General features: G+C 41.7%; 1 protein-coding gene across 1 annotated transcript in view; it reads right to left on the minus strand.

Moving 5' to 3' along the window:
• Positions 1 to 637: 637 nt before the first annotated feature.
• The window catches only part of fras1 (Fraser extracellular matrix complex subunit 1), a 98124-nt gene continuing 86183 nt past the window's right edge, over positions 638 to 12578 (minus strand). The window contains 13 exon segments of the mRNA XM_062417931.1: positions 638 to 1219; positions 1688 to 1834; positions 2446 to 2651; positions 3355 to 3521; positions 4999 to 5115; positions 6426 to 6585; positions 6750 to 6857; positions 7574 to 7724; positions 9923 to 10137; positions 10825 to 10985; positions 11625 to 11857; positions 12002 to 12126; positions 12129 to 12276. Of these exon segments, the coding sequence (XP_062273915.1) occupies positions 638 to 1219; positions 1688 to 1834; positions 2446 to 2651; positions 3355 to 3521; positions 4999 to 5115; positions 6426 to 6585; positions 6750 to 6857; positions 7574 to 7724; positions 9923 to 10137; positions 10825 to 10985; positions 11625 to 11857; positions 12002 to 12126; positions 12129 to 12276 (2520 nt within the window).

The raw sequence follows: 12578 nt of genomic DNA on the forward strand, positions 1-12578 counted from the left end.
TATGGACTTGCTCACAAATGTGTAACAGGTATCGATAATACTACTTAGTTGGTATCGGTATCTAATTTTATTTTTTAAAAGATACCCAGCCCTAGTTAAATCAGACTTAATTTCTTTGTGATAATTAATATTTGCATGATGGGAGGACCTCTACACTGGCTACCACTCCACAGTAGTGACATTTAATAGCAGTGAAATGACTCGTCGATGCAGCAGAGAAACAATCACCAGTGTCTGAGCTACCAGTCACCATATTATTGGTGCTAAAAAACGATGTAAAATGTCAAGTAAAAAAAATTAGAAATGAAGTTGAAACAGCAGTTTTTTCCAGATGGGAGTAATATTATTATTATTATTATTATTATTATAGTCGATGATCAGATGCAGATGTTTTGCGGCTGTTGTTCGATGCAGCTGAGTGGTTCGTGGATTCCTGAGGTAGCCCAGTTGCGAAATGATTAAAATGCTGCGTAGCTTTTCTGCACGTCACACTCTTTCCCTTTTTTCAAAGTGGTATAAAAATACTTTAACAAATATCTCGTTCCATTAAGTACAAACTTTCTTTTAGAAAATACCTTTTTTTCATTTCAACTTCCTCCTCTTCCTCTTCCTCTTTCTCCTCCTCCTCCTCAGTGTTTCAGACCTCAGTGCCGTCGTTGAGGTTGTTGTGGAGTTTGACTTCTAGGTTTACCTCTTTCACCTTTGCCTTTCCGTTGGCGTCCTGGTTGCGGTTGAGGATGTTGATGTTCCTCACCGTGCAGTGTTTGCTGCTGAAGTTCTTCTCCATACACTTGTCCATGCACACCTCCACCTTGGTGTTGAGCGGATACTCCTCGCACGCTTTCTGAGACTTCTTGCTCTTCTTCTTGGCCGAGCGTCGGCAGCGGCGGAGCAGGAAGCAGGAAGCCAGCAGGACGAGGACCAGCAGGGTCACGGCCGCCACGCCTCCGCCAACCGAGCTGCCCATGTGGGCGTTGAAGGTGGCGGAGGGTCCGACCTCCAGGTGGAGCGACTTCATGTTGGTGCCGTTCTTCACCTGGTCGCCCTCGTTGTCGTAGATGAGCGACTCGTCGAGGGTGAGCCGGCCGCTGCGATCCACCAGGTCTCGCTTGGAGCGGTTCAGCTGGTAGGTCACAGAGCGCTGGATCCGTGGGTTGGACCGCGACTCTGGACTGATCACGTAAATGACCTGAAGGTACCACTGATGTCCCGCCTCCACCTGTCAATCAACACAGAGAGCAGGAGAAAGATTGAACCAAGCTGCTCTTTCTCCAGCACAAAAAACCAAATTCATTTCCTGTTGTCCTCGAGTCAAGGAAGGAAGGGAGGAAGAAGGAAGGAAAGGAAGAAGGGAGGGAGGGAGGAAGAAGGAAGGAAGGGAGGGAGGAAGGAAGGAAGGAGGGAAGGAAGGAAGGAAAGGAAAGAAAGAAGGGAGGAAAGGAGGAAGGAAGGGAGGAAGATGGAAGGAAAGTGCACTGAAGACCCGCCTCGATGAGAGGACTGACAGATTGCACTTTCCTTCCATCTTCCTCCCTCCTTTCCTTCCTTCCTACCTTCCCTCCTTTCCTTTCCTTCCTTCCTCCCTCCCTCCCTCCCTCCTTTCCTTCCTTCTTCCTCCCTTCTTTCCTTGACTCGAGGACAACAGGAGGGTTAATGGCTGAAGAAAAGTGAAGTTAATGACACAGACCTTGTAGAGAGCGTCGACCTTCATGGTAAAGCCGTCGACGCCCGGCATGGAAGTCATGGACTGCAGCTCCGGGATATCTGTGGCGAAGTTCGCCTCGAAGGGAACGTCGTGGAAATAGTTGTCACATACGTCGGGTTGTTTACGATCCTGCAGAGATGCACATAAAAAGTTTGGTTCAGGACTATAATATTTATTCTTTAACATCTTATGACTAGTTTATAGTTAAAAAGTTCTGCAGGATCAATGCATGAAGGTTTCAGAGCAGCTAACTCAGTGAAGGTTTGTTATCGACAGCCAGCAGACGTCATGCAGGGAGAATTTACATTATGAAGTCTGTCAGTGATTTAAACAACCTGCAGGCTTTGAATAGCTTAAAAAAAACATCAATCTGGTGACAGGTGTGACAGGTTTAAAAAATAAAAAGGGAAGATATGAGCGTGTGAGAGTGTTTCCACTTTGTACTGATGTAACATTACTGCAGGTTTAAACTTATTTTAGGTAATTTAAAGCAAATATATTCAAGTAAAAACAGTGTTTGAAGGTTAGACTCATTGAAAAGTTTGATTCAGGTTTATAAATTAATTAATAAGTTAAGAAACTTGAAGAACTAAACCTGCACACACAAAAAAACATGATAAATCCACTTAATGAACTAGAAGTTCATCAAATCACAAAAACCTCTCTCTCTCTATAATAAAATAGATCTAACTTGAGAGATTTGTTTTAGAAAAGCATGAAAACTTGGAGAGTATTCGTACCAGCAGCAGGAATCGATGTTTGAGGTGTTTGTTGGGTTGGATGCAGCCGTACTGCGGACCCTCATTGTACAGCGTCCCCGTGGGGTCAAAGAAGGGAACGTATCCGTCCCTGCCGGTGCAAAGGTAAACCTTCTCCAGCTGCAGCATGTATGCTGCGTTCAGGTTCTGATCGGGGTTCCACAACACACGGCCGTACAGAGTCTGACCTGCAGGGGGCAGCAGAGGAACAGTTTTATTCATTAAAATGTTTGAACTTGTGCTGCAAAATAAATAAATAAATAAAATGAAATAATATAATACAAAGAATACTACTACTACTAATAATAATGATAATAATAATAATAATAAAATGATAAAATGAAATAAATTGACATAAAATAACAAAAAACAAATAATACAAAATAAATACATAAAATAATATAAAAATAATAAAACAAATCTAAAAATAAATTTAAATAAAAAAGAATAAATAAAAAAGATTAAAATAAAATAATGACAATAAACAATAAACATTCAAATAAATATTAAAATAAAAATTATAATCAGAAAAATCTTGATTTCTGTGACTTAAATGAAGATCTTAGATTTTAAGTCACCCACACTGATGGAGAAATGCCCTTAAAGACTTTAACAATTTAAAGAAAAATAAATGCATTAAATTCAACACACACATAAACGTTTTGCAGGTCACAATATATATATATATGTATATATATATGTATAACTTGGCTTACTTATCAATCATCACCTACTGAAAAAGTTTGGAATATGATAAAAACTGGCATGACAGTGTTGTGAAAATGACGACATGTCAGTGAGAAATCCTAAAATTCAGTTACATCTAAAATGCTGTTTAAAGATCAGTAGGTTAAAGGTCTCTCTCTCTGTGCTATGAACTTCCTGTCGTACCCATGGAGAACGCTCCCTTGTAGTCCATCTCAGCCATGGAGACGTCGGCGCTGGCCGGGTCCATCATGAAGACCTTCTCGTTGTTGCACAGCTGGAACTCCGTGTTGAGGGAGTAAACCACAGGAACGGGCCGGTTGGTCTGCTGGAAGGCGATCGGCACCAGAAACCTGATCGAGGTAGGAGACGTGAGGGTTATCGGATCTGTTCCCATGATGCACCGGGCTTTATTAACGTACGTTATTATGGACTCAAGATGTATATCTAAGCTGAAAATTACTGTTTACTATGACAGAGGTTATTCAGTGTTCAGTTAGATAGATAGATAGATAGATAGATAGATAGATAGATAGATAGATAGATAGATAGATAGATAGATAGATAGATAGATAGATAGATAGATAGATAGATAGATAGGTGGATAGATGGATAGATGGATAGATGGATAGATGGATAGATGGATAGATGGATAGATGGATAGATGGATAGATGGATAGATAGATAGATAGATAGATAGATAGGTGGATAGATGGATAGATGGATAGATGGATAGATGGATAGATGGATAGATGGATAGATAGATAGATAGATAGGTGGATAGGTGGATAGGTGGATAGATGGATAGATGGATAGATGGATAGATGGATAGATGGATAGATGGATAGATAGATAGATAGATAGATAGATAGATAGATAGATAGATAGATACTTTATTGATCCCAATGGGGACATTCAGGTTTCCAGCAGGTTAAATTAAGCATGAAAGTAATAAAGCAACAAACAACAGACAATAAAAAGAGGTGTAAGAGTAAATAAAACCAATACTAAGATAAAAAACCACATGAACTAATAAAGTGAAGGTTAAAATAAAAACCATTGTGCTGGTTAAAACTGCAAATTGAGAATAAACCATTTTATGGACAGGCCTTATGACCTTTGACCTCCCTCGCCTTTCCCTCTCTGCAACATTGGAGTTGTACCATTTAGAATGAAACCTAATGTTTTGTCACATTTACACCAGTCAATCAATGATGGAAAACCAGTCAAACTATTAATTTATTGACTTTTATATCACATTTTTTGTCTTAAATTAATACGACCTGGACCCCGATAAGAAAGCTGATGATTGGATGATGGATTAGGTTTTTATAACTGTCTTTACTCTATTTTAGCTTAATTTAATTTCCAATTTAACACTTTTAATCATGTTTAAATGTCTTTTTATTTCTGCCATGTGTTGCTTTTACATCCTGTCTTAATGCATTTGATGTTTTATGTAAAGCTCTTTGAATGGCTCATTGTTGAAATGTGCAAATACAAATACATTTGCCTTAAATTGACCCTTGTCTGCTACTGTAGCTGCAGCAGTAACGGTGTTTGCTGCAGGTTTGATGGTGCTGATTCAAACTCCACATTAAAAAAAAAAAATTTAACATCTTCCTGCAGCCGCTGTCGCAGCAGTCTCACTTAATTTACAGTGAGACAGCCTGCAACCACGTACAAAAAATAGATATAATTAATGTTACTGACGACAGCAAGAAAGGCAAATATATGCAAGATCCTTGTAAATTAAACTGTAATAACTTCTAGTGCATGTTTTTTTTGAATTCACTGCTTTTTAATGTTTCCAGCTGTGCAGGGACGTACTTCTCTGGAGCGTGAGCCGTGCAGGACAGAGCTTTGTCTCCAGGGTCGATCCAGGGCTGAGTGGGCTGAACGGTGCAGGGGATCAAAAACACGGTGTACTCTCCAGAATAGTCCTTCCTGTTGAAGCACACACACACACACACACAATAAAACCACAGAGAAAGGATTAATACTACGATTCAGTGAGAGACTCCGAGCATCCGAGGAACAAAACGGGTTGATCTGAGAGTTTCGAGCGGATAAAAAAAGACCTGCTGAGTTTCTTTAGAAGTCAAACAAATCACTTGAGGATGTTCACGGAGTAGTTTTTGGTTGTTTCATGAGGAGCACGCTGAGGTTTCCCTGCAGCTGCGATTAAAGAAACATGACATCGACCTCCAGCTGAGATCTTCTTGTGTAGTTTTTCTTGACTGAATACTGTAATATTTAGCTGTATGATGATGTTTCATTTTGAAAAACACTGAACTAGATTTAACTTATGGAAAAATATCTATGATTTTTCTGCATAGTTTGTGCCAATCTGATTCTAAATATTAACCCTTACATAGTGTTCAGAGTCAAATTTGACCTCTTTTTACATTTGAAAGCTGTAAAAACACCATATATATATTTCTTTTAGCCAGACTTTTGCTAATGTGACCCACAGTGTACAAAAATTCGAAATAAAAAGCATAGTTTTTGGATTTTTGTGCAGCCAATACACATTTTTATATATGCAAATGTACAAATTTGATGAGTATTTGGTAAAAAAAACCCTCAAAAATCAGTATTCAGACATTATTGTATTCATTATATTCTATAAAATGTTCTCCTGGACAGTAAAATAGTCTTTTTTTAACAGTAGGATGAACCAAATTTGTGAATGTGAATTGGTGTAGAGACTAATTATGAGTCAGAGTCATACGAACAGTATAAATAGGGTTAAAGCAGCTTTGCAGTAAAACTTCTAACACATTTAGTTATTTATCTATAATACTTTACCAATGCAATGATCCTTCACAAGACTGAAGAAATGTAGATACACTATCTTATAAATGTCACTATTGAGTAAGGTAGGTCAAGTAACAAATGATCTAATTTAATAATTCCAATTATTAGTTATTACAAGGAACTTTCATTTTGTGTTGATTTAACGCCCCCTTGTGGACAAACACGGTAGTTATCAAATGAAGTTATCAAATGAAGAGAAATGTCCTCTCCTAGTCTTCATAATGTGTTTGTACTCCTTCATGTTACAATGCTGCATATAATGTAAAATCAGGCTCCAACCAAGTAGCAGACCCTTCTCACTAATGGTCTCATCTTCTTATATAGGTCAGTTAGAGCCATCAGAGGGATCATGAGACTGTTTCATGAAAAGTTAAAAGTCCCCCTCGTTATAACTTTAATTAAACTGTAATATTATGAATTTGAATGAGGCGACTGACCTGCTGTAGGAGCTGGTGGCCCTCCACAGCTGGTACGGAGAGTCGAAGGTTTGACCGCTCCACAGAAGCTGAATGTCAAACTCGATTCCTCCGAGGTGGTCGGGGGCCATCAGGTGGGACTTGTGTCCTGGCAGCGTGTGGTGTTCAGGGACGAACTGACCTGCAGGACGGAAAAATGGAGGAAAACTTCAACTATTATGATTTTATTCCACTGATGTGACACTGAGACCAGAGCTCGAGACATACTAGTAGTATTAATAAGAGGATGGACTCTTATCTTGGAGCTAATAAGTGAAATGCAGGACTTTGGTTGTGTGGACTCACCTCTGAATTTGGCGTGAGTTTTAAACTCGATCACCAGCCGTCCATCTTCTCTGATGTAGATCCTGATGATCTGCAGTCTGGCGGAGAGGACGCTGTCGGTCTGAATGCCTGCAAACATTAAATTACACCACATGTGACAGTTAGAGGATGCAGTTTTATGTGTTAGATCTTTGCTAATCTCTAAATTCACAGTATGCATTTGCAAAGGTTGTCTATTTTCTATCTTACATTTAAACTAAAGTGCAGTCACTTCTTAGTACACACAAATCATAAGTTGAGTCAAATTGTCAAGTTGAAATAAAAACAGCGAGTCTAGCTTTGCATCAGAAAAGATGATGTGAAATAATGCCGTGTTTGCACAACTGGAGAAAAAATGGATGTGATACAGAAACTTTAGATTAAAGGAAGTAATGCATTTGCACAGACATAGATGCAAAAGTAAAGGTGCATAGTTGAGTCAAATTTGTTAATGTGAAATACAAACTGTGAGAAAGGTTTTGAATTAGAAGCAGAAAAGAAGATGTAAAATAATGCTGTGTTTGCATGTGGAGAAAAAATGGATATGATACAGATGTCTTGCTTCCTACAGTAGTTAAAAGGAAACTTCACTGATTTTACACATCGGCTGTGGCTAAGAAGGTAGAGTTGGTCGTCCATCAATTGGAAGATCAGGCAAGATACTCAGGCCCAGATTGTGTATATGAATGTGTCAACAAGACTAGAAAAACGCTATATACGTAGAGTCCATTTAGCATTTACATCAGCGTGTGTTTCCAGGTGTTATAAGTAAAAAACAAAAGTAATATATAAAGTATTTAACTAACCCGTCCTCCAGAGCACGGTGTCGTAGAAGAAGGAGAACTCCATCTCGGTGTGATGCTCCAGAGAAGCCCAGCCTCTCGGAGCCGTCACGTAGATATAAGACACGTAGAGAGGAACCTGCACCGTCAGGAAGGACTGAGCCGAGTCACGAACCTGAAAAGAAAAAACACGAAAATCAATCACAGCATGCTTTAACCTTCGTGTCGTCCTCCCGGGTCAAATTGACCCCGTCTGTTTTGATTGTTCCTTCTTTCCTGCCTTCCTCTCTCTTCCCTCCCTCCTTCTCTCTTTCTTTCCTTCCTCTCTCTTCCCTCCCTCCTTCTCTCTTTCTTTCCTTCCTCTCTCTTTCCTCCCTTCCTTCTTTCCTTCCTCTATCTCCCTTTCTTCCTCCCTTCCTTCTTTCCTCCGTCATTCTTTCCTTCCTTCCTTCCTCTCTCCTTTCCTTCCTTCTTCCTTCCTTCCTCCCTCCCTCCCTTCCTTCCTTCTTCCTCCCCCCTTTCCTTCCTTCCTTCCTTCCTTCCTTCCTCCGTCCTTCCTTCCTTCCTTCTTTCCCTCCTTCTTTCCTCCGTCCTTCCTTCCTTCCTTCCTTCTTTCCTCCGTCCTTCCTTCCTTCCTTCCTTCCTTCCTTCCTTCCTTCCTCTCTCCTTTCCTTCCTTCTTCCTTCCTCCCTCCTTCTTTCCTTCTCCTCCCTTCCTTCCTTCTTCCTCCCTCCTTTCATTTCCTCCTTCCTTCCTTCCCTCCTTCTTTCCTCCTTTCCTTCCTTCTTCCTTCCTTGACTCGAGGACAACAGGAGGGTTGATGTTGATTCTCAGACATATCGGGGTGTAAGCGACTGTTTTTCTTGCTCATTTCTCATCTTTAGTGAGCGTTTTATACATTATTCAGAAATGTTTTGCTTTGAACAATAACAGAACAAACTGGAGACTTTTCACCACGGAGGACTTTACTCCCTTTTGTTAGTTTTTCTTCTTTTCTGGTGTCAAATTTAATTTCTAAGTAACTGAAATTCACTGACAGACGGGCCTTGAGCTAAACCATGAAACTGATGGAGTTTGACATCCTTTCCAACTCGGCAGCAGTTGACATAACAAAAAAAAAAAATCCACTTTAAAGTCCATTTTATCAGCTTGTTCTGGAGCTTTCAATGTCAAACTCAACTTTTCAACGTTAACGAGGATGAAAAAAAAGGCTTAAAAGTGCTCCGAATACTAGAAAGTTTGAGCGAATCTCGTGTTGATACGTGGAAGAAAATGTGATTAGACTAGAAATATGTATTATGTAGAGAAATAGTAGTACATAGTCTCTGCTCTTCTTCATAATTCACTTTTATTTATACTGTTAAATATCTTTTGGACCCTTGTTTCGCCCTTTATTTGATCCCAATGCTAAAAGCCTTTCCATGCCTCTTGTCATATTAATGAAACTCAACTATACAGATGTGTTTGTTTCCCCTCTCATTTAAATTCTACATGCTTTGCTTGCATTTATATATTTATATATATATGTATTCTGTCTGTAATGTCTGTTGGTGCTTTTTTTCTCCCTCTGATGCAGCAAAATAAAAACAGAACCTCAACTTTAAGATTTGCCTCAGATTTACTCTGCAAGAATAAACCCTGAGACATCATCATCATTTCAGCTCAGAATTCAAACTTTAACCCTCCTGTTGTCCTCGAGTCGAGGAAAGAAGGGAGGAAGAAGGAAGGAAGGGAGGAAGGAAGAGAGGAAGGGAGGAAGGAAGGAAGGGAGGAAGGAAGGAAAGGAGGGAGGAAGGAAGGAGGGAAGGAAGGAACGGAGGAAGAAGGAAGGAAGGAAGGAAGGAAGAAAGGGAGGGAAAAAAAGAAAGGAGGGAGGGAGGGAGGAAGGAAGGAAGGAAGGAAGGAAGGAAGGAAGGAAGGAAGGGAGGAAGAAGGATGGAAAGGAGGGAGGAAGGAGGAAAGGAAAGGAGGGAGGAAGGAATGAGGGAAGAAAGGAAGAAGGAAGGAAAGGAGGGAGGAAGGAAGGAAGGAAGGTAGGAGGGAAGGAGAAAGGAAAAGAGGAAGGGAGGAAGGAAGGAAAGAAAGAAGGACAGATGAAAGAAGGAAGGGAGGAAGGAAAGGAAGGAAAGGAAGGGAGGAAGGAAAGGAAGGAAGTAGGGAAGGAAAGAAGGAGGGAAAAAGGGGGATGGAGGAATTATATCTTTATTATACAAAGATGCTGAAACTTAGTTTGTTTTTCTTTTAGGCTTTTAGACTTCAGCCCTTAATTGATCATTTTGGCCATTTCAACCTTCATTAAGACATCGTTTCTCATCATGATCTTATATCTGGTTGCCACGGTAACAACCTGACTTTGCCCCTCTTATATCTTACCTGGAAGTCGGCAGTGACGGATCCTCCGCAGACGTCGATGAGCTCGGTCATGTCGTAGTAGGCGTCAAACGTCCAGATGCAGCTCTTGAGGTTGAGGTGCTTGTAGAGTTGGATGCTCTTCGCCTCTCTGACGTTGGGGTTGAACTGGTAGGGACGGTCGTAACCCGGCCCCAGAGAGATGCTGTCGTAGGAGACGTCGTCAAGGAAACCCGTCTCTGTGGAAACATTTTTGGATGATGAAGATCTGAATCTTAAACCGTGAGACATGTTTGGGGTAAAATTGCAACATGTTCCAGTTTTTGTGGTGTTATTGAATCAAACCTGCTCTGGATGTTAATGTCAGATTAATGTTTGAAGTGCAAACGCATGTAAATGATTTGGTGAGTTTCGCCCGAGGCCGTCGATGTCTGATCTACTGTTTCAGCCCTCAGGATAGCTTTGATGAAAGGGTGTGTGTATGTGTGTGTATGTGTGTGTGTGTGTGTGTGTGTGTGTGTGTGTCTATGTGTGTGTGTGTGTGTGTGTAAGTGTAGGTGTGTGTATGTGTGTGCAGGTGTGTGTGTGTGTGTGTGTGTGTGTGTAGGTGTTTATCCGTAGGTGTGTGTAACTGTGTGTGTGTGTGTGTGTGTGTGTGTATCTGTAGGTGTGTGTTTGAGTAGGTCTGTATGAGTAGGTGTGTATGTTTATGTCTATGTAGGTTTGTAAGTGTATAAGTTTGTATAGGTGTGCGTGCATGTGTGTGTGTGTGCACGTGCGTTCGTGCGTGCGTATGTTTGTGTGTGTGTGTGTGTTTGTGAGAGAGAGTGTAAGTGTGTATGAGTAGGTGTGTGTGTGTGTGTGTGTGTGTGTGTGTGTGTGGGTGTTTGTGCATGCATGTGTGTGTGTGTGTGTGTGTGACTAACCAGAGATGCCCTGCAGGTCTTTGAGCGTGACCAGGTTGGAGCAGACGTGCTGCTGTCTGTAGATGGACTCTGACAGCAGGAAGTGAAGGTTGTGAAGCGGCATGGTGGAAACCAGCGGCAGCATGCCGTCCTGATGGGGGATCTGCACCGAGATATGGATCCTGAGGAGGGACAAAAAGAGAAGATGATGCAAGAGATTAATAAAGAAAGAGTGAGATTATGTGTGTGTGTAGGTGAGAATGTAGGTGTGTAAGTGTATAGATGTGTGTGTGTGTAGGCGTGCGTGTGTGTGTGTGTGTGTGTGTGTGTGTGTGTGTGTGTGTGTGTGTGTGTGTGTGTATGTGTGTGTGTGTGTAGGTAGATATGTAAGAGTATAGGTGTGTAGGTGTGTGTGTGTGTGTGTGTTTGTGTGTGTGTGTGTAGGTGTAAGTATAGGTGTGTACGTTTGTAGGGGTGTGTTTTTTTGTGTAGGTGTGTAAGTGTATAGATTTGTAGGTGTGTGTGTGTGTGTGTCTGTAGGTGTGTAAGTGTAAGTGTAGGTGTGTGTGTATGTATAGGTGTGTGTGTGTGTGTGTTTGTAGGTGTGTGTGTATGTATAGGTGTGTGTGTGTGTGTGTGTGTGTGTGTGTGTGTGTGTGTGTGTGTGTGTGTGTGTGTGTGTGTGTGTCTGTGTGTAGGTGTGTAAGTGTATAGATTTGTAGGTGTGTGTGTGTATGTGCGTATAGGTGTGTAGTTGTGTGTGTGAGATTTGGCAGACTTTTATCCAAATCCAAAACCTCCGTCCCCTCTTTTTCTCTCACCGGTTTGGATGCTCTTTGTGTTTCACGTCCAGATATTTAAGTGTTGCAATGAAGGACTGAGCCTGGAAACCTCTGGCCGTTCCCGTGGTAACAGGCGTGTGGCAAATGGAGCCCTCGGTGCCGATGGTGGCGATGTTGCTCCTCAGCGGCGTCCCGAGGTGACCCGACTTATCTCTGGCCTGAGCCACGCAGCGGACGTGGAAACGCCGGCTGAAGTAAATGCTGTCGAGGACCTGAGAGACGAAGGAGGAGAGGAAGAGGACGAGATGTTAGAGACCGAACTGCAGAATGAAGATGAAAAAATGCCGAAAAGAGATAAGTTGATAATAAAAAAAACTGATCCTTTAAGAAGAGGAAAACACTTTAGACCGACTCACCATGTGGTTCACGCTGGTGTACGGCGTCGTGTCCGTCACCGTCTCAAAGGGCGACCGGGCACCGTTAGTGTCGGTGGGCGCCGCTACCTCCCAGGAGAAGTGAACTTGAGTCTGGTTGATGCCGCCTCCTCGCAGCGCTCCTTCATCACTGAGTATTTTGGGTAATGGGGGTCACAGGGGGTCACGCACACCAGAGGGTAACCAGGAGACGGGGTCTTCTTACTGCCCTCCTTCGTCACCTCCTGGACGTGATCGTAGTCGGTGAGAGAGACCACCTGAGGAGGAAGAGGAGGAGGAGGAGGGTTGTCTTAGCATCAAGTATATAAGATGAAGGGTTTAATCTGGGGAAATGTAATGATTGGAAATGGGAAGAAAGGAAGGAAGGAAGGAAAGATGTAAGGAAAGAAGGAAGGAAGAAAGGAACAGACGGGCAGAATGAAGGAAAAAATGGAGGAAGGACAGAAGGAAAAAAGGGAGGAAGGAGGTAAGAAAAGAGGGAAGGAAGGAAGGAAGGAAAATAACACAGGAAGGAGAGATGGATGAAAGAAGGAAGGAAAAGAAGGAAGGAAGGAAAGAT

The sequence above is a fragment of the Scomber scombrus genome, chromosome 4 (assembly GCF_963691925.1).
Source record: "Scomber scombrus chromosome 4, fScoSco1.1, whole genome shotgun sequence".
NCBI lineage: Eukaryota > Metazoa > Chordata > Actinopteri > Scombriformes > Scombridae > Scomber > Scomber scombrus.